Below are 21,429 nucleotides of genomic sequence, written 5' to 3'. Positions count from 1 at the left end.
AGTTCAGTTAACTTGTGCCTTCTGCCCTTTCCCCTTCTTTCTGTCCAGAGTCTACACACAATACCTGCAGAGGGAACAATCAAAGCCACCTGCTAAGGATGGCAGACTAGGAAGGGTACTTGACGGCTCCATGGAGCTGCTGAACCAGACCTGGACTGCTTACCACATGACTTATTACAAGAAAAAAATTTAACTCATACTTGTTAGACTAGCCATCATCAAAAAAAACCACTAGTGAGGATGAGAAAAAAAGGGAACCCTGGTGGGAAAGTAAACTGGTGCAGCCACTGTGGAAAACAGGCTAGAGGTTTCTAAAAAATCTAACAGCATAAATAAACATGACCCAGCAATTCCACTCCTGGGTATATATGTGAAAGAAAAAGAAACACTAATCTGAAACGATACATGCACTCAATGTTCATAGCAGCAATATTTACAACTACGAAGGTATGGAAGCAACTTAAGTGTCCATCAATAGATGAATGGATAAAGAAGATGTGGTAGATACAATAGAATACTAGTCAGCCATAAAAAAGAATGAAAGTTTGCCATCTGCAGCAACATGGATGGACTTGGAGGGAATTATGCTAAGTCAAATAATTCGGACAGAGAAAGACAAATACTGTATGATATCACATATATGTGGAATCTAAAAAATACAACATTTAGCATTATTGATATAGATCAATAAATTAGAGTGTTTTTTAATTTTATACTGAAATTACTTGATTTACAGTGTTGTGTTAGATTCAGGTGTACAGCAAAGTGATTCAGTAATAATATGCATATACCTATTCTTTTCCAGATTTTTTTTCCTATTTAGGTTACTAAGTAATATAGAATAGCGTTCCAAGTGCTATGCAGCAGGTCCCTGTTGATTATCTATTCTATATATAGTAGTGTGTATATGTCAAACCGAAAATCCTAATTTATCCCTCCCCACCACCTTCCCCGTTGGTAACCAGAAGTTTTTCTAAGTCTGTGAGTCTGTTTCTGTTTTTAAAATAAGTTCATTTGTATCATTTTTTTTAGATTCCACATATAAGTGGTATCGTATGATATTTGATCTTTCTCTGTCTGATTTACTTCACTTAGTATGATAATCTCTAGGTCCATCCACTTTGCTGCAAATGGCATTATTTCATTCTTTTTTGTGGCCGAGTAATATTCCATTGTATGGGACTTCCCTGGTGGAGCAGTGGCTAAGACTCTGCACTCCCAATGCAGGGGGCCCAGGCTGGATCCCTGGTCAGGGAACTAGATCCCGCATGCTGTAACTAAAGATCCTGCACGCTGCAATGAAGATCCCGCATGCCACAACTAAAAAAAAGATCCCACTTGCCACAACAAAGACCTTGCACACAGCAATGAAGATCCTGTGTGCGAGAATTAAGACCCAACGCAGCCTAAGAAATAAATAAATAATAATAAAAAATAAAGCAACAGAAAACAAATGAACCACTTAATAAATTATTAGTGGACATCCCTGGAGGTCCAGTGGTAAAGAATCTGCCTTCCAATGCAAGGGATGCGGGTTTGATCCCTTGTTGGGGAACTAAGATGCCACATGCTGAGGGGCAACTAAACCCATGAGCCACAACTACTGAGCCTGCATGCCAGAACTACTGAAGCCCGTGTGCTCTAGAGCCCGTGTGCTGCAACTACTGAAGCCTGTGCCTACAGCCCGTGCTCTACAACAGCCACTGTACTGGGAAGCCCACACACAACAAAGAGTAGCCCATCACTCTCTGCAACTAGAGAAAGCCCACGTGTAGCAATGACGACCCAACACAGCCAAAATAAGAAAGAAAAAGAAAGAAAAAAAAGACCCAATACAGCCAAAATTAATTAATTAAAAATAAATAAATTATTAGAAGGCAAACAGGAAATAGAACCCTGTCAGCACCCCAAAAGCTGCACACAAGCCTTTTCCCAAGAGTAATTCCCTCTCTAACAAGTATAACTATTACCTTGACTTTTATATTAATCACTCCCTTATTTTGATTTATATAATTTTACCTGTTATTATTTTCTTTTTTAGGTCTTTTTAATGTACTATTGTTCCTCCACCCTTTATTTATTTTTGCAATTTATTTGAGTCACCAAATCAAGTTAATTTGATGATGACAATTCTATAATTTCTGGATTTTGCTGACTGCATTCCCATTTCCCTCTGTCCTTTTTATCCTGTAAATCATCACTTTAATCTACAGCCTTCATCAGATTCAGGTTCAATTTCTGTGGCATGGTATGTTCTTTGGTGTTGGTATGTTCTTTGGTGTTGGTATGTTCTTTATCAAGGCGCATTAATGTCTGATCATCTCTTTCTGTGATGTTAAGAGATGTTAATGCTCGATACCTAAAACCTTTTCTATTAGGGATTGCAAAATGATGATATTCCCATTCTGTTAATCTTCCATCAGTGATTATAAATTCTATAAAAACTTTACTAATTTATTATTTTGTTATACAGTGGTACAGTTCATAATGAAAAGGCAAAATGAAAGCTAAATTTTTTTGTTTATTTAACAATTTTCAAAACAATAATTTGGTCCCCACTGGCACCCTCCAAAAGTCACCAATTTTTCTATTAGTATCATGATGAAATCATGGATTTGACATAGTCATTGTGTTTTAATCTACTACAGTTATTATCCTTGTGATGCTTAAACTGTCCCATCTGAGACAGTGGAAACATTTTTAAGTTGCCGTTTGAGTCTTTTGACATGACTTTGATATAGAGTCCATACTACTTGGAATGGCAGGATGTTTCTTGGCTCATTATGCCCCAGAACTGGAATCAGCCACTTTTCCAAGATGCCTCGGTTTACTTTAATGGGAAACTGTATTTCAAGACCACAATCTGGGTGCTAAGGATGCTCCCTGCTACTGCGTTGGCCATTGTTTCTAAGTCTTTTCAGTGGACAAAGATAGAAACTAATAAAAATAACCCATGAGTTTGTAATGATATTTGTTTTTCCTTAACTTTTATTTCTTTTTCCCACATTGAGAATCTTGGTTTTCAAGGACACCACAGATGATGTAATTAAAATATCAGTTATTTTTTCCTCATATTATACACATTTTCAGAATAACACCACCACCACCATCACCAAAGTGATTTAATGAAAAGTTCACAAGTTTCTGTATGTACTCTTCCCATTCTTTCTCAATTTGTTTTGTCTTACTATACTTCCACTGTCAAAACACAGCCATTAAAGACTACATGTTCTTGTCTGTATCTGTCATTTAGATTTAGTTACATGTAACTACCAAGTTAATGCTCACTCAATATTCTTTTTGAAATCCTTATCTTGAAATAATTTTAGACATACAGATACATTACAAAAATAGTTCAAATACATCATCACCCTGTTTCCCCTAAGTTAACAACTTACATACTCATAGCACAATTATCAAAACCAGGAAATTAATATTAGTAAAATCCTATTAAACAAACTTTATTTAAATTTTGCCAATCCCCCCACCCCGTCCATATTCTTTCTGTTTGAGGATCCATGTCTCATCTTGTTCTTGTTTCCTTAGTCTTCTCCAATCTTAGTCTTCTCCAATTCCTCATTCTTTCCTTGTCTTTTCTTACTTTGACAGTTATTTTGTAGAATATCTCTCAATTTGGTCTTGTTTGATGTTTTCTCAAGATTAGATTAAGATATACATTTCTGATGAAAATTCCACAAAAGAGACGCTGTGCATTATATCAGAGGGTAATGATGATGTAAACCTTGATCATTTGGTTATGGTGGTGTTGGCTGCTCATTCCACTCTAAAGTTAACCATTTCCCCCTCTGTAAATGTCTTGGGGAGATACTTTGAGATTATGCTAATATCCCGTTTCTCCACAAATTTGCACCCGCTAATTTTAGTGTCTATCAGAGATCTTGCCTGCAACAATTACTACTGTAGTATTTCCCTAATGGTAAGTTTCTATTACTCTCATTCCTTCTACATTGCAGGGAAGTATACTCCCTGCAGTGCAGAAGGAATTAATTGATATTCACCTACAGGGAAGAGCTGTCCCTTCACCTCCATTTATTTATTTACTCAATTATGTACTCATATAAGTAGGAACTCATAGATATTCCTTTTATTGTATGATTTTAAATCTACTGTCATATAAATTTGTTGCTAAAACAGTTCTACTTTCACCACTGAGAGCTTCTTCCAGTTGGCACTGTGTCCTACTAAGATGCCCAAATTATTTTTTGAGTATGTCCTTAATTTCTGGCATTCTAAAATATTCTAGGTTTATCTTATATTTTCCCTGCCCATCCCCTGAATCAATCTTGTCTCTAAGGGGCACTAGTTCCTTTTAATGGAAAACAATATTTTGAAATAAAATCTAGAAGCTAGAGTACTCACTGCTACTGGGGTATGATTGTTCTTAGAATCCTCTCATAAACAGAGGTAGGAAATCTATGTATGTATATTAAACCATACAAATGAATACATTTATACTTAATTTCTGTATCACCCACGACTGAGGTTTTCTGTTAGGCTTTATGGTTGTCTGAAGCTCATTCACTAGAAGATTCCTATAAAAAGACTCATGGGAAAATACGTCTTAGATATATCTACTGATAGCAGTTTATCTTCAGTCTCTATCTAAAAGTCAGTTTGGCTAGACATAAAATCCCTGGTTCACATTTTTTCTCTTTACATATGTTAATGGCATTTTCTTCTGGTATAAGGCATTGCTTTCACATACAGTGATGGCTGTCTGATATTCTTTCCCCTAGAAGTTACCTGGTCTTTCTGTCAGGATTGCCAAAGTATTTTCTTCAAAGCCCAATAATTTTACTAGACTTTTTTTTTTTTTTGGGAAATATTTTTTAAATTAAAAAAAATCTTTTTTGGCTGCTTTGGGTATTCATTGCTGCATGTAGGCTTTCTCTAGTTGCAGCAAGCAGGGGCTACTTTTCATCTTGGTACACGGGCTTCTCATTGTGGTGGCTTCTCTTGCTGCGGATCACAGGGCTCTAGGCGTGCAGGCTTCATTAGTTGCAGCATGCAGGCTCAGCAGTTGTGGCTCGCAGGCTCTAGAGCTCCACAGCATGTGGGATCTTCCCAGACCAGGGACTGAACCCATGTCCTCTGCATTGGCAGGTGGATTCTTAACTACTGCGCCATCAGGGAAGTTCTAGAATATGTCTTGATGTTGGTTGTTCTGGGTTGATTATCAAAGATGTGCAGTGTCTTTTTTTTGTTTGTTTGTTTGTTTGTTTTTGGCACACGGGCTTAGTTGCTCCGTGGCATGTGGGATCTTCCTGGAGCAAGGATCGAACTTGTGTCCCCTGCATTGGCAGGCGGATTCTTAACCACTGCGCCACCTAGGAAGCCCAATGCAGTGTCTTTTAAATATGTAGTCTCACGTCCTTTTTTTTTTATTTCAAGAAGTTTTGTTAAACATAGTCTTCAGCATTTTTGTCTGTTCCCTTGCTTTGGCTTTCTTTTGTATGGACCTCTGTTGGATTTTCACTGCCTATCTTCAAATCCTTATCTCTCTCTCTCAAATCTTTCTCTTTATTCACTTGCTTTTGTTTTTATTTAAAAAAAAACCATACACATCTTTCCATCTGCTATTTTTTAAGGGCACTGATTCTTGTTTTTGTTGACTCTGATATTATTTACAGATTTTTGAAAAATTGTAATTCTACCGCCTATTAAGTTTTCATATGTTTAGTGAGACGTCTTTTTGGTAAGCTTTCATCCTCTGCAGTAATGTTATTCTGCTTCTTATTCTCTTTAGTTATTATAATTCTGTGATATTTGACCTGCATCTTTTTTAGTTGCTCAATTTTATGTCAAGTAGACAGTTTTTCTAATTTCACAGCTAGAGCTCCAAATTTTTTATTTTAAAAACTAAAGTGATTTACTTTATGAGGTCACCTAACTCTAGTCCTCTCCCATACTTTTATTTGCACCTCCTTTTTCGCTTGTCTCTACTGTCCCTATTCTACTTAATTCTCAGCAGACTGCACAAAGCTCTGTGTGGAGTTTAGTCCTGGAAGGGCGCTCTGGCTGGTGAAGTCTGAGAAGTCATAAAGCCCAGAGTACCCAAGTTCCTTTAAGATCTTAATTTCACATACTGGTTATAGTTTTTTAATTTTGCCAGCAGTATGTTCCTTTTATAGGTGAATCTCTTTATTCACTTGCCATTGACATTTTCAAAAAACTATGAATGATAACTTAAATTTTCGCCTTCTGACTCTAGTCACAACAAACTCAATCAGAAAACTTCCACAGTCTCTCTAATCATGAAAAGTTTCTTTTTCTTTTCTCTCTCCCCTCTCTCCTTTCCTTCCTTCATAGAGTGGAACGAAGAGCTAGTATAATACTAAAAATTAAATAGTGATGGCATTCAATTACAAAAATTTTATTAATATCCTGAGCACAGATGCCTGTATTCAAAACCATTCTTTAAAATTTTATCAGGTATTTTCACATTGATAGAATTTTAAATGCTTTTGTATATACAGGGCACCTACAATCAGGATATTCATGTAATTTTTGAAACTGAATGTCATTATTATTAAGTTTTCAGTACTATAATAGTAAACTTTGTCTTAGTAATTTATTCTGTAGCTATTCTTTCCACTCTGTCAATATTACTTCAGGAAGGCAAAGTAAACAATATTAATTATTCTCCTTAAGATTGAACTCAGAAAACCTATTTCAGAATGCAGGGCATCACATCTGTTTCTGCAGTATAGGAAAGTGGGCCAGATTATTTCTTACCTGCTACATTTCCTATTGAACCAATTTAACATAAAATGAATAAATGAACTCATAAAACTGCAATATCAAAGTGTTTCCATTGTACCACCAACTCAATAAATTGGAGTCTTGGGGAAAATATTAATTGATAAGGTAAAGATTTTTTCCCTGAATGATATTAAAAAGTTTTAATCCCACCCCCACCCCAAAGCTTCTTCTTTAAAAAAAAAAAAAATTAATTAATTAATTTATTGGCTGCGTTGGGTCTTTGTTGCTGTGTACTGGCTTTCTCTAGTTGCGGTCTTTGTTGTGGTACGTGGGCTTCTCATAGTGGTGGCTTCTCTTGTTGTGGAGCACTGGCTCTAGGTGCGTGGGCTTCAGTAGTTGTGGCACATGGGCTCAACAGTTGTGGCTCGTGGGCTCTAGAGCGCAGGCTCAGTAGTTGTGGTGCATGGGCTTAGCTGTTCTGCAGCACGTGTGACCTCCTCGGACCTGGGATCAAACCTGTGTCCCCTGCATTTTTTTTTTCCCATTTATTACTTTTTTTGGGGGGGTACACCAAGTTCAATCATCTGTTTTTATACACACATCCCCGTATTCCCTCCTCCCCTGCATTCTTAACCACCACACCACAAGGTAAGTCCTCCAAAAGCTTCTTAGCATCACACCATTATTAGGCCATCTATGTGCCATGGCTATGAAAAGCTTTTTTCCTTTTTCTGAGAACTTGATTGTTGGTTAAGTTCTGCTCCTCTTGTAAACAGAAAATTGGAATGTCAACTCAATCACTAGGTCACAGAGCTTATGCTATCAATGGCATCTAACTGATGAACGTCATCTGGATTGAGAAAAAAATATATACATGTATATATACACATACATATATATATATATATGTAAAGCACTGAGAACAGGGCTGGCACATGGTAAATAATACATGTGTCAGCTATTTTATCCACTACAATGTAAGCTTCACAAAAGCAAGGATTTTAGTCTGCTTTGTTTACTAAACTGCCATGCCTTAAATCATGTTTGGCACACAGTAGATGCACAATAAGTATTTGTCGAATGAATAAATAAGAATCATTTTTGATGTTAGACTAAGAAAAACAGAAGAGAAACTATTTAAGAGAAAGAAAAAAGCCAGAGAACTAAGTGTCTTGCTCCTCCGCTCTGCTTTTCTCGAGACGTCTAGCCCCACAGACTTTCTCTTAATTGTACTAAGAGAACATCAGCATTCAGGGAGGAATATTTTCAGAAAGAGCAGTATGAAAGCCTTTGTTGTCCAGTTGACCCTCCGCATCCTCAGATTAAAGATATTCAGAAAAAAAATTGCAGAAAGTACCAAAACCTAAACTTGGATTTGCCACACACAGGCAACTATTTACATGGCATTTACATTGTATTAGGTATTATAAGTAATCTATGGATGATTTAAATAAAGTATGTGGGAGGATGTGCATAAGGTATATGCAAATACTATTCTATTTTATATAAAGGACCTAAGCATTCTTGGATTTTGGTATCGGCAGAGGTTCTGGGACTAATCCTCAGAGATACCAAGGGATGACTGTATTTGTTTTCAAGGTTAGGAAACAATTGCCTTTATAACCTTGATATTCAAAGTTTGGTCCTCTGACCAGTGGCACCAACATCAACTTGGTCCCTGTAAAAATGGTGAATCAGGTAAATTACCAGGTAAACAGCATGCATATTAAAATTTGAGAAGCACACTCTAGATCACTCTACTTAAAAGAGCACAGGGTTTAGACTCTGACACATTATTATCTTACAACTTAGGGAAAGTCTATAATCTTCCGAATTCCCTCATGTGTAAAACTGAAATAATAATAGTAGTACCTCAAAGAGCTGCTAATCCTTTTATTAAGAGCAGTAAATAAAAATGCACATGAAGCATTCGTTAGGTTGCAAAGAAGCAGGACATACCCAATAAATGTTAGCTGGTGTTATTGTTGAAATTCCCCCTCCTCTCCTCTAAGGCCTCCCACAGTGAAATTTTAGAATTAAATACAAGACAGAGCTTTACTTTACTGAGGAAATAGTTTGTTTTTCTTTCTAATTTGAAGTATACAATGACTCTCCCTTGAAGATAGGTGTAAAATTTAAGTTCACTTAATAGGAGTAATTGCCTCTTAAATTTCTATTACCTTGAGATCGTTATCCAATTTATGTTCTTTTTGGTCTTGATTTAAATTGCATTGGAGAAGAAGCAAACACACGAATAAATGACCAAACTGAATGACCAAATGAATATTAAGTCTAAACTCAGAACTAATCCTCAGGGATGCTACTAAAAAAATCTGGATAATTCAGTAACATCATACAGTAAACTTGAAAATTGCTAAGAAAGTAAATCTTAATAGTTCTCATCACAAGCAAAAGTTTTTTGTAAACCTTGCATGGAGATAATTACTAAATTTATTGTGGTGATTATTTCACAATGCATACAAATGTCAAATCATTATGCTGTAACCCCTGAAACAAATATAATGTTGTACGTCAATTATACTTCAATTTTTTAGAAATCTGAAAATTCAATAGAGGGTTCAGACTACTTTAAAATAATTAAGCTTTACTGATACAGGCTACAAACTGAATTTTAAAATACAGAAAAGAATTTTTCAATCAGAAATATGGCTTATGAATAAAACCAGCAAAGATATTTGAAATCATATAAACACAGGTCAAAGGAGGAAAATAACCAGGATTCTTGCTAAAAGCAATGCTTCATATGTATGAACATTATACCCTACATTAAAAGACATAATTACTTGTTTTTATGCAATGCTTGCAGCTAGGGGACTTTATGATTAGTTTCCTCAAAGCAGTAAATAAGGTAAGAACATACTGCTTTCAGGTTCTAATCGAAACAGTAAAGGAAAACTAAAAGTAGAAGAAGAAAGCACAGTAAGGAGAGCAAATTATCTCCCCTTTCATTAAAAGGTATGTTATCAACATAAAGTATTATTAACTAAAATGATGTTAGACAAAATTTCAGTTGGTTTCTCTGCTTCTGGAAAAGTTAGGACTTGCTTCTGTCCTTCTAATAAGGTTAGGATTTGATCTGCTCAGTTTAGCATATTAGTTTAATAATTATAATTATTGTAGAGTTAAGGATTTGCTAAGGGTAACCCAGAACAAAACAAAACAAAACAAAACAAAGAAACTCAATCCACACCCCGCCCACCCCACACACAAGATTAAAAAATTGGCAAAGAAAAAAAAAATTGGCAAAAGACTTGAATAGGTATTTTTCCAAAGAACACAAACAAATGGCTAATAAGTACATGAAAAGGTGTTCAACATCACTAGTCATTATGAAAATGCAAATCAAAACCATAGATACCACTTCACATCCATTAGAATGGCTATTATTAAAAAAGAAAAGAATGTAACAAGCGATGTGTAGGATGTAAAAAAACTGGAACCTTTATGCATTACTGGTAGGAATGTAAAATGGCGCAACAGCTGCAGAAAACAGTATGGCAGATCCTCAAAAATTAAAAAAAAATAACCACCATCTGATCCACTAATTCTACTCTAGGTATATACCCAAAAGAAGTAAACACAGATATCTGTACACCCACTTTCACAGCAGCATTACTCGCAAAAGACAAAAGGTAGAAGAAACTCAAGTGTCCAGTGACAAATGAAGACAAAAAGCAGATACACACAATGGAATATTAGCCTTAAAAAGGAAAAATTCTGATACATGCTACAATATTGATGAACACTGAAGACATTAAGCTCAGTGAAATAAGCCAGTCACAAATACACAAATATTGCATGATTTCTCTGAAATAAGGTTCCTAGAGTTAGTCAAATTCATAGAGACAGAAAGCAGAATGATGGATGTCTGAGGATGAGGGAAGGGGAAAAGGAGAGGTTAGTGTTTAATGAGTACAGAGTTTCAGTTGCGGGAGATGAGTCTAGAGGCAAATGGTGGCAACAGTTGCATAACAACACAAATGAACTTAATGTCATAGAACCAGACACTTAAAAATAGTTAAAATGAGAAAGTTTTGTTATGTATATTTTACCACAATAATTTTTTAAAAGTTCACTAATATGTTGTATTCTTATATTAGTAAAAGGTATTATATTTTGATGATATGAACATTTTTTATTTAAATTTTTAAAATATTCGATATAAAAGACCTCAATGGTTTTTTACTACTATTTTCTCCCCACTAAATAAAAGGAAAATCTATCTCCTTTCACAGAAAGGGTTAAAAATTTTCAAATTGAGGGAATTTCCATTTATATAGCTGGGAAGAGGAGTGGAAAAGAGAAGAAATTACAAAACAAAGCAAAACAAAACACACAAAAAAAACCTTGTTTAGGTGTTTCTTCCTCCTTTTTAGTCTCCTCATCCTCTAAGCTGGGACTCTCCCGGGAAGAGTTGTCCTGTTGGCTAGAGTTTTTCAACAGTACAGGATCAATTTGTGCTTTCAGGAGCGCAAGAGTCTCAGCCAACTCGTTTCGATTTCTAAAAAAGTGGAAAGAAAAAGACAGCATAAAACTCTTTCTTCTAAGACTTGTGGTTGCCCGGGCGGTGGGGTGGGGTTTGGGTGGGTGGGGGGGTGGTAAACAACAAGGTCCTACTGTACAGCACAGGGGACTATATTTAATATCCTGTGATAAACCATAATGGAAAAGAATATGAAGACTACATATAACTGAGTCATCTTGCTGTACACCAGAAATTAACACATTGTAAATCAATTGTACTTCAATAAAACTAAAAAGAAAACCCTTTCTTCTGTTCTAAAGAGATTTCAGAATATATGTATTAGAAACTACAATTTAAAAAAAGAAAAATACATTAAGAACATCCAAAACACTAGCACAAATAACCTTCATTAATCTTAAATTTTAAAGTTAAGTATTAGGAATAAATACATATTAAATAAACTCTTCCCCAAAGAGGAATTTTAGACTATTCTATTGATTGGTGTGGCAATGCAAATATCTTTGGTTAAAAAGAACAGCAGGAACAAAAATTAAACTAAAACAAAAGTTTGACGATTTTTTAAAATACTATGCAACCTCTAGGGAGTACAAAATCAATGTAAAACTTGCTTGAAGGAGGATTTTTTTTTAAACAAAATGATTCAAGTTTTTGATTCATTTGGGAATAGGAACTCTTTTCCACTTACAAAAAAAATCATATTTGATACTGCTATTAAAGTCTACTAACAGTTCAAAACCCCAAAAATTCAGGTTATGGGTGTGGCTTGGCCAATTAGAGTTTACAACTACAGTAAGGAATTCAATTTGAATAAAAAATACAAGAAAAATCCCAAATAAATAAGATGTCAATCTACAAATTATCTATTTTTAATTACCAAATCCAGAGGTGTAGTATGGTATGGTCAATTTTAATGCCACTTACAAACAAAAAGCTAACTTAAATATTTTCCCTGCTCAGATAAACAGTGTGTTACAGTGAAAATAAAAAGGAAACCATGGACTAAGCGTTGGGAAACTTAGTTCTAGATCTGCCACTAAGCTAATTAATCAGCACCATGATCTTCCCATCTGTGTCATCAAAGCACTGTGCATGCACCTCTAATTCTACGTAGTTAGTATTAAGATGAAATTACTTGTTTTCTTATGTCATGCCACATATGTCCTCTATCCTGTTTCCACCTCTGCTTCTGATTTCACCCCCATCCCAGCTAGCTGCCTGATGAAGTAGGCTCTACAAAAACAATTACTGATTGAATAGAATCCCTGTTCCTAAACTAAATGGCTAGGCACCCTGGACAGGTCATATTCCTTCATTAGCCCTGAGTTTCCTTATCTATAAAAGACTGGATTCTCTCAAGTATTATTAAATTGGCTTCCAAAGAAAGTAATAAAATTGCCAGTGATTGACATCTTTCAGAAATTAAAATGACAACTATTTTGTCACTGTGTATGAGAATGAACCCACAGGTTTATGCATATTATAAATAACGTGCATGGAAATGAATACATGTTTATATATGTTATAACTATCAAATTAGTATATACAATAAAATGATAGTTTTAGAATTTTAATTAACTAATAGTAGAAGGTCAGATTAGATGCTCTTTCAAGGTCACAGCTGGTACTACATCCAGTTTACAAAAAAGGAAAATTAAAACCTAGTTATGTTAAATAAATGATTTTTTGGCTAAGTTTCTATCTCTGAACTTGGTTGGACCAATCTGCTTCTAACCTAAGCCTCTATCCACTTAATGTTATCACTATCATATTTCACTGAGAATTCCATATGTAATAAGTGCCCAAATGCATTTGTTATTTTTTGAGGTCATGCTGGGAACTGAAAAATATATTCAAGTATTTCACTACAAATAATTTTAAAAGCTTCTGAACATTAGAAGAGTGCCAACATTGCTAGAAAATCCACGTCAATCACTTCCACTACGCTAAGCAACAACAACATTTAGCAGAAAAATTTATTAAGGAACTCCCCTAGGGACTTCCCTAGTGGCACAGTCGATAAGAACCTGCCTGACAATGCAGCGGATACAGGTTCGAGCCCTGGTCCAGGAAGATCCCATAAGCTGCAGAGCAACTGAGCCTGTGCGCTACAACTACTGAGCCTGTGCTCTACAGCCCATGTACCACAACTACTGAAGTCCAGGTGCCTAGAGCCTGAGCCCCAGAACAAGAGAAGCCACCACAAAGAGAAGCCCGCGCACCACAATGAAGAGCAGCCCCCACTCGCTGCAACTAGAGAAAGCCTGCGCACAGCAACAAAGACCCGACACAGTTAATAAATTAATCAATTAATTAATTTAAAAAAACAAAAAACTCCCCTAAAGGCTTTTAACCTGACTACTGTATTAAAATGCAAACCTAATATAGCCATTATTATATGAAAACAAAAAACTACCCATCTGGATTTCTCCTGTCTCGATCTTATGATTAGTTTCAGTATGCTAAGTAATTTTAAAACCCCTAAACTGGAACTAGAGAGAATTTTAATAAATATACATATATTAAAGTTATATGCAAATTTCTTACCACTTTTTACAGGACCTTTATTTATAATATGATTTTTAAAGGTTACTGTCCATTTATAGTTATTACAAAATATTGGCTATACTCCCCATGTTGTACAATACATTCTTGAGCCTATCTTACACCCAATAGTTTGTACTTTCCACTCCCACCCCCACAAAATGCCCCTCCCCCCTCCCACTGGTAACCACTAGTTTGTTCTCTGTGAGTCTGCGTTATTTTTGGTTTGTTTTTTGAAAGTAAGAATGGTTGTATAATTCAAACATCTATTAATTAATTAATTAATTAATTAATTTACAGCTGAGTTGGGTCTTCATTGCTGCATACATGCTTTCTCTAGCTGTGGCAAGTGGGGGCTCCTCTTTGTTGCGGTGGCTTCTCTTGTTGCTGAGCATGGCTCTAGGTGCTCGGGCTTCAGTAGTTGTGGCGCACAGACTTAGTTGCTCTGTGGTATGTGGGATCTTCCGGGGCCAGGGCCCGAACCCATGTCCCCTGCGTTGGCAGGCAGATTCTTAACCACTACACCACCAGGGAAGTTGCTAGTTTTTGTTTTATTCACCAGTTTATTGCATTTTTTAGATTCCACATATAAGTGGTATCATAAAGTATTTGTCTCGCTATCTGACTTATTTCACTTAGCATAATGCCCTCCAAGTCCATCCATGTTGCTGCAAATGGCAAAATTACTTTCTTTTTTATGGCTGAGTAGTATTCCATTCCACATATCCCATATATGTGTGTGTGTACACCACAACAGATTTATGTATATTAATTTTGTATTCTGCAACTTTTCCAAATTCATTGCTGAACTCTAGTAGTTTTCTGGTAGTATCTTTAGGATCTTCAATGTATAGTATCATATTATCTGCAGTGAGAATTTTAACTTCTTTTCCAATTCAGATTCCTTTTATTCTTTTTTCTTCTCTGATTGCTGTAGCTAGGACTTCCAAAACTATATTGAATAAAAGTGGTGAGAGGGGATGCCCTTATCTTATTCCTGATTTTAGAGGAAATGCTTTCAGCTTTTCACCATTAAGTATGACATTAGCTGTAGGTTTGTTGTATGTGGCCTTTATTATGTTGGGGTATGTTCCCTCTATGCCCTCTTTTCTAGAGTTTTTATCATAAATGGACATTGGATTTTATCAAAAGCTTTATGCATCTATTGACTGGACCATACGGTTTTTAATCTTCAATTTGTTAATGCAGTGTATCACACTGATTTGCAGATGTTTAAAAATCCTCGCATCCCTGGGATCAATCCCACTTGATCACGGTGTGTGACTCTTTCAATGTTGTGGGCGTTTTTTTGTTTTGTTTTGTTTTTTGACTGCACCATGTGGCATGTGAAATCTTATTAGTTCCCTGACCAGGGAGTGAACCCACAGCCCCTGCAGTGAAGTGCGGAGTCTTAAGCACTGGACCAGGGAAGTACCCTTTTAACGTACTGTTGGATTCGATTTGCTAGGATTTTGTTGAGGATTTTTGCATCTACGTTCATCAGTGATATTGGCCTGTAATTTTCCTTTTTTGTGATATCTTTGTTTGGTTTTCGTATCAGGGTGCTGATGGCCTCATAGAATGAGTCTGGAAGTGTTCCTTCCTCTGCAATTTTCTGGAATAGTTTCAGAAGGATAGGTGTTAACACTTCTCTAAAGGGTTGGTAGAACTCATAACTAACTCACTTTGCTGTACAGCAGAAACTAACACAACACTATAAATCATCTATATTCCAATAAAAAAAATTAATTAAAACAAACAAAAAAACCCCCCAAAAAACAAAAACAGGGTTTGGTAAAATTCACCTGTGAAGTGATCTGGTCCTCTATAGGACCTTTCAAAGTAGATTGTGGATTCTAACAACAATTCAGTTGTTTTGCCCTCCCTCTCTCCATTGCTTTCTTTTTTTAAAAACATTTCTTTACTCAGCCATGTTAAATCAGATATATTCTTCCAAAATATCATGTTCGTTTGTGATTTCAGGTGTTTACAATTCTGTTCTCTTTAGTCCAAAATGTATTTTGGACTTACTCCAATTAGTATTTCAAACATAATCATAGAATGGATAAACAATGTGGTATATCCATAGAGGAATATTATTTAGGCCTAAAAAGGAATGTTGTACTGATTCTTACTACAAAGATGAACCTTGAAAATATTATGCTTTCTGGAAGAAGCCAGACACAAAGGCCACATATTGTATGATTACTATGTATATAAAGTGTCTGGAATAGGCAACTTAGGGAAATAGAAAGTAGACTGGTAGCTGCCATGGGCTGGGGAAAAGGAGAACGGTAACTGCTAACGTACAGGGTATGGGGTTTCTTTGTGGGGTGAGGAAAACGCCCCGGAGTTAGATAGTGGTGAAAGCTACACAACTTTGTGAATATACTAAAAATCACTGAATTGTATTTTTAAAAATTGATGGTGGCTTGGACAAGAATGTAGTTATGAAAGGAATGAGAAACGTTTAAAGGCTGGATACATTTTGCATAGAGAGCTGATTAGATTTGCTGATAGAATGGATGTGAAGTGAGAGAAAAAGGAAAGTTAATGATGTGCCTCCCAAGTTTTGGATCCAAGCAAACACGGATGCTCTTAACTGTGATGGGAGAAATACACTGAAGTCGAAAGGATGGAAGCTCAAGTTTTGGGCAGACTGACTGATTTTGACTTAACGGATTCTAAACTATCTGTACCTAAAGTTAATTTAGACTTGAGTGACATGGAACATACCATCCTAATTATTATAATGTAAGCTGTTCAGAGTTCGAATTAGTGGTATGATAAACCATTCAGAAGCAATTGAGCGGATAGCCCAATTCAATTAGAAGAAAGAAAAAAAAAGACAAAACAAAAATAAAGCCAAGCAAAGGCATCATCTTCTGCCAAGTATGGGTTAGGTATCTCGTTCCGGGAGTGATCTCCAGGATCACACAGGAGTGATCTCCATCACAGATGACATTTATGACACTATATTACCATTTACTATTTCCCTTTATCTTTCTCCCACAATATGGAGAGCTTAGGAATGACATCAAGTCTTTGTACCTCTAGAGCACAGGATAGTTATATAGCAAGTCTTTAGCAAATATCTGCGATATATGATTCCAGGGTTCACCAATAATATTCCATCTTTATCATATAAGTCCAAATTACTGAGCAGACAAAAAGGAATATAATTATGACAGTATTTCTTAAGAGGGCCAAGAAACTGAAGGAAGGTACTAATGAGTAATATCAACAGCAGTATATTAATAACAGAAGTTAACATTAGTGAGTATTATGCTCTAGGCACTACTCCAAAAGCATTACATGAATTAGTTCATATAATTCCAATATAATCTGATTAAACAGGGACTATTATTACCCCCATTTTTATAGAATAGGAAAGTGAGAACATGCAGAAAGGTACAGTAATTTGCTTATGGTCACAGTACTTATTAAAGGCAGAACTGAATTAGTCTGACTTCACAGATCATCTTTTCAATGACTGTGCTATAATAGCAGCAGAAATATATTGACAGATTTTCTAATTATGGGTACATGAAAACTCTGTACACTATTTAGAAATCAGCTCTTTAAAAATGATTGTGAAACCACTATCAATACTTAAAATATTTTTATTGAGGTATAATTTACATCTGTTGAAATGAACAGATCTTAGGTGTTCAGTTAATCAGTTTTGACAAATGCATACACCTGCATAGTTCACACCTCTTATCAAGATAAGAAATATTACTATCACTCCAAAAAACTCCCCCCCGCCTTGTCCTACTGAATCCCTCTCCTCCGCTAAAAGCAAAAAGAAATCACAGTTTTGAACACTGTAACCACAGATCAGTTTAGTTAATTCGAGAACTTAAATGGAATAAAACAGTATGTACTTTTTGGCTTCTCACACATGATAATGCCTTGGAGACAAATACACAGAGTTGCATGCATTATAGGTCATTTCTTTTTATTGCTTAATAACAATCCATATATGAGGACTATTATGAACAAAGATGCTATGAGCATTATTATTCAAGATTTTTTATGAACACTTGTTTTCATTTCTCTAAGATAAATACCTAGCAGTGAAATCACTGGGTTATGGGGTTAACAGTTTGTTTAACATTCAAAGAAACAGCCAAAGTGTAAGTGGGTATACCATTCCCACCAGCAAGGTGTTTAAGAGTTCCAGTTGGTCCACATTCTTGCTAACATTTGTAAGTCATTTTCATTTTAGTCATTCTAGTGGAGGTAAAGAAGTATCTCATTATGGTTTAAATTGGGAACTCTCTAATGGATAATGATGTCAAACATGAATATAGGCCATATGTATATATTCTTTACAAAGAAACTGTTCAGCAGTGTGCGTAAAACTTTATCTTTCTTAGCAGATCTGGTATAAAAGCATTTTCAGGAATCCCACTGGATTTTGAAGAATCGCCTAAGGAAGAAGTCTGGTCTAAGATTTGCTAAACTTCTCTGATCATTAATAACCAATAACTACCACTTCACCGCATTCATATTTTTTGCTCATCTTCTACATTCCTAAAGAAAACTGCGTGACATATCCCATACCATAAATTAATATCACTTAAACATGTTATTTCATCAGATATAAAAAATATTTTTCTGTACTTTATCTTCTTTCATTGAGGATTAAAGTAGTGATGAAATAACTATAACAAATACTATTCTTACACAGAAATTATGTTTTGAATATTAATTGAAATAAGTGGGACACTGGCTAGAGCTTAAACATTTTTGTTTTTGAAACATAATACTTGATTAAGCCATATATAACTGCCAGTTTTATAGGTTAAAATGTTCAAATGCTGGCAATTTGATATGGTTCAATGAAACAACAATTTTCACTATTTTGTAAGTAACTTACTAAATCCTGTTGTTTAAACTTAAAATACAATTATATGTCAGTTAACTACTTCTTACTATCCATCTCATATATATTTATATTATAAATTTTACAACAAACAGAAATAGAAATTGCTATTTAACAGAAGTTTTAAAACTATGATGATATTAAAGCATTTAAAGAAACTTAAAAACTTAATTTTTTACGAGCAGTTTTAGGGTCTCAGTAAAATTGAGAATGTACAGAGATTTCACATATATTCCATGCCACTGCATAGCTTCCCACATTATTAACAATAGGTTTGTTACAACTGATGAACCTACCGAGACACATAATTAACACTTAGAGTCTATAGTTCACATTATGGTTTGTTCTTAGTGTGGTACATTCTTTGGGTTTGGACAAATATATACGGACATTCACCCATCCATACAATAGTATCATACGGAGTAGTTTCACTGCTCTAAAAATTCTCTGTGCTTCACAGATTCATCCCTCGTTCCTCTCTAAACCCTGACAACCACCGTTCTTTTTACTTTCTCCACAGTTTTACATCTTCCAGAATGTCATATAGTTGAAATCATACAGTTAATTTCAGATTGCCTTCTTTATTTCATTAATATGATTTAAATTTCCCCTGTGTCTTTTCATGGCTTTACAGCTCATTTGTTTTGTTTCAGACAATATTCCATTGTCTGGATACACTGCAGTTTATCCATTTACCTACTGAAGGACACCTTGGTTGCTCTCAAGTTTTGGCAAGTACGAATAAAACTGCTATAAACATTTGCGTGCAGGTTTTTGTATAGACATAAGTCTTCAACTTCTCTGGGCAAATACCAAGGAGGATGATGGCTGGATCATATGGTAATGTTTAATTTTGTAAGAAGCCACCAAACCATCTTCTAAAGTGGCTGTGCCATCTTGCATTCCCACCAGCAATGAATCAAAGTTCCTACTGCTCCACATTCTCACCAGCATTTGGTGTCATCAGTGTTCTTGATTTTGGCCACTGTAATAGGTGTCTAGTAATACCTCATTGTCTTAATTTACATTTCCCTGATGACATAGGACATGGCCCATCTTTTCCTGTGCTGATTTGCCATCTGTCTGATAAGGTCTTTGGCCCACTTTAAGTCAGATTGTTTGTTTTTTATTGTTGGACTTTAATATATTTTGAGTAACAGTCCTCTATCAGATATGCCTTTTGTAAATTATTTTCTCCCATTCTGTGGCTTATATTTACATTATGTTGACACTGTCTTTCACAGAGGAGAAATTTTTAATGTTAACGAAGTCCAGCATATCAATTCTTTCTTTCACGGATTGAACCTTTGGTACTGGATCAAAAAAGTTTTCATTAAACATGAGGTCATCTAAATTTTCTTCTATGTTATCTTCTTGGAGTTTTATAGTTTTGTATGTAGGTCTGTGATTGCATTTTCAGTCAATTTTTGTAAAGGTTGTAAAGGTCTGTGCCTAGATTGAATATTTTGCATGTGGATGAAGAGTTGTTCCAGCACCATTTGTAAAGACGACCTTTTCTTCACTGTATTGCCTTCGCTCCTGTGTCAAACATAAGTTGACCATATTTATGTGTATCTACTTCATTGTTCCCTATTCTGTCCCACTAGTCTACTTGTCAATTCTCTTGCCAATACCACACTGTTTTCATTACAATAGCTTTATACTGTATGGGCCAAAAAGTGCCTTCAGTTTGTTAAGTAAAAATAAAAGGCACATTTTTCATGTTCACCAAGAACTTTACTGAACAACATATTCACCCTTTTGTTCCACTACTTTCTGCCATTTTGCAGGCAACTTCATAATTCCATCTTCCCAAAACTTTTTCTCTTTTTCAGCAAAGAACTGTTCAGCTCCCTTTTACAGTCTTCCAGGGAAGTGAAACTTTTCCATTAAGAGAATTTTGTAGAGACCGAAATAAATGGAAATCCGAAGGTGCAATGCCTGGTGAATATAGCAGATGAATCAGAACTTTCCAGCCAAGCTGTAATACTTTTTGCCTGGTTATCAAAGGAACATGTGGATTAAGATGGCAGAGTAGGAGGATGCTCACTCCCTCTTGCAAGAGCACCGGAATTACAACTAACTGCTGAACAATCATCGACAGAAAGACACTGGAACTCACCAAAAAAGACACCCCACATCCAGAGACAAAGGAGTAGCCGCAATGAGATGGTAGGAGTGGCGCAATCGTGTTAAAATCAAATCCCATAAATGCTGGGTGGGTGACTCACAAACTGGAGAACAGTGAGGGGATGGAAAAAGATATTCCATGCAAATGAAAATCAAAAGAAAGCTGGAGTAGCAATGCTCATATCAGATAAAATAGACTTTCAAATAAAAAATGTTACAGGAGACAAGAAAGGATATTACATAAAGATCAAGGGATCAATCCAAGAGGAGGAGATAATTATAAATATATATGAACCCAATATAGGAACACCTCAATACATAAGGCAAATGCTAACAACTATGAAAAAGGAAATGCAAGGCAGAAATAGAGACACAGGTGTAGAGAACAAACACATGTACACCAAGTGGGGAAAGCAGGGAAGGTTGGGGGGGAATGAATTGGGAGATTGGGACACCAAATTGTACACTCTCAATATATGCTGTTTATTGTCTGTTAACTATCTCAATAAAATTTCTTAAAAAAAAAAAAAAGAAGGAACATGTGGTCTTGCATTATCCTGACGGAAGAGTATGCGCTTTCTGTTGACTAATTCTGGATGCTTTTCGTTCAGTGGTGCTTTCAGTTGGTCTAACTGGG

General features: G+C 35.5%; 1 protein-coding gene across 4 annotated transcripts in view; it reads right to left on the bottom strand.

Annotated features, from left to right (window-relative positions):
- Positions 1-21,429, bottom strand: part of RSF1 (remodeling and spacing factor 1) — a 188,509-nt gene that overhangs the window by 54,718 nt on the left and 112,362 nt on the right. For all 4 annotated transcript variants that reach the window (XM_057748974.1, XM_057748972.1, XM_057748975.1 and 1 more), the window contains exon 5: positions 11,091-11,245. In XM_057748974.1, coding sequence (XP_057604957.1) covers positions 11,091-11,245 — 155 coding nt within the window. The remainder of the gene's footprint in view (positions 1-11,090; positions 11,246-21,429) is intronic.

Source organism: Hippopotamus amphibius, chromosome 9, assembly GCF_030028045.1.
Source record: "Hippopotamus amphibius kiboko isolate mHipAmp2 chromosome 9, mHipAmp2.hap2, whole genome shotgun sequence".
Lineage (NCBI taxonomy): Eukaryota > Metazoa > Chordata > Mammalia > Artiodactyla > Hippopotamidae > Hippopotamus > Hippopotamus amphibius.
This window is presented reverse-complemented; position numbering and strand designations above follow the sequence as displayed.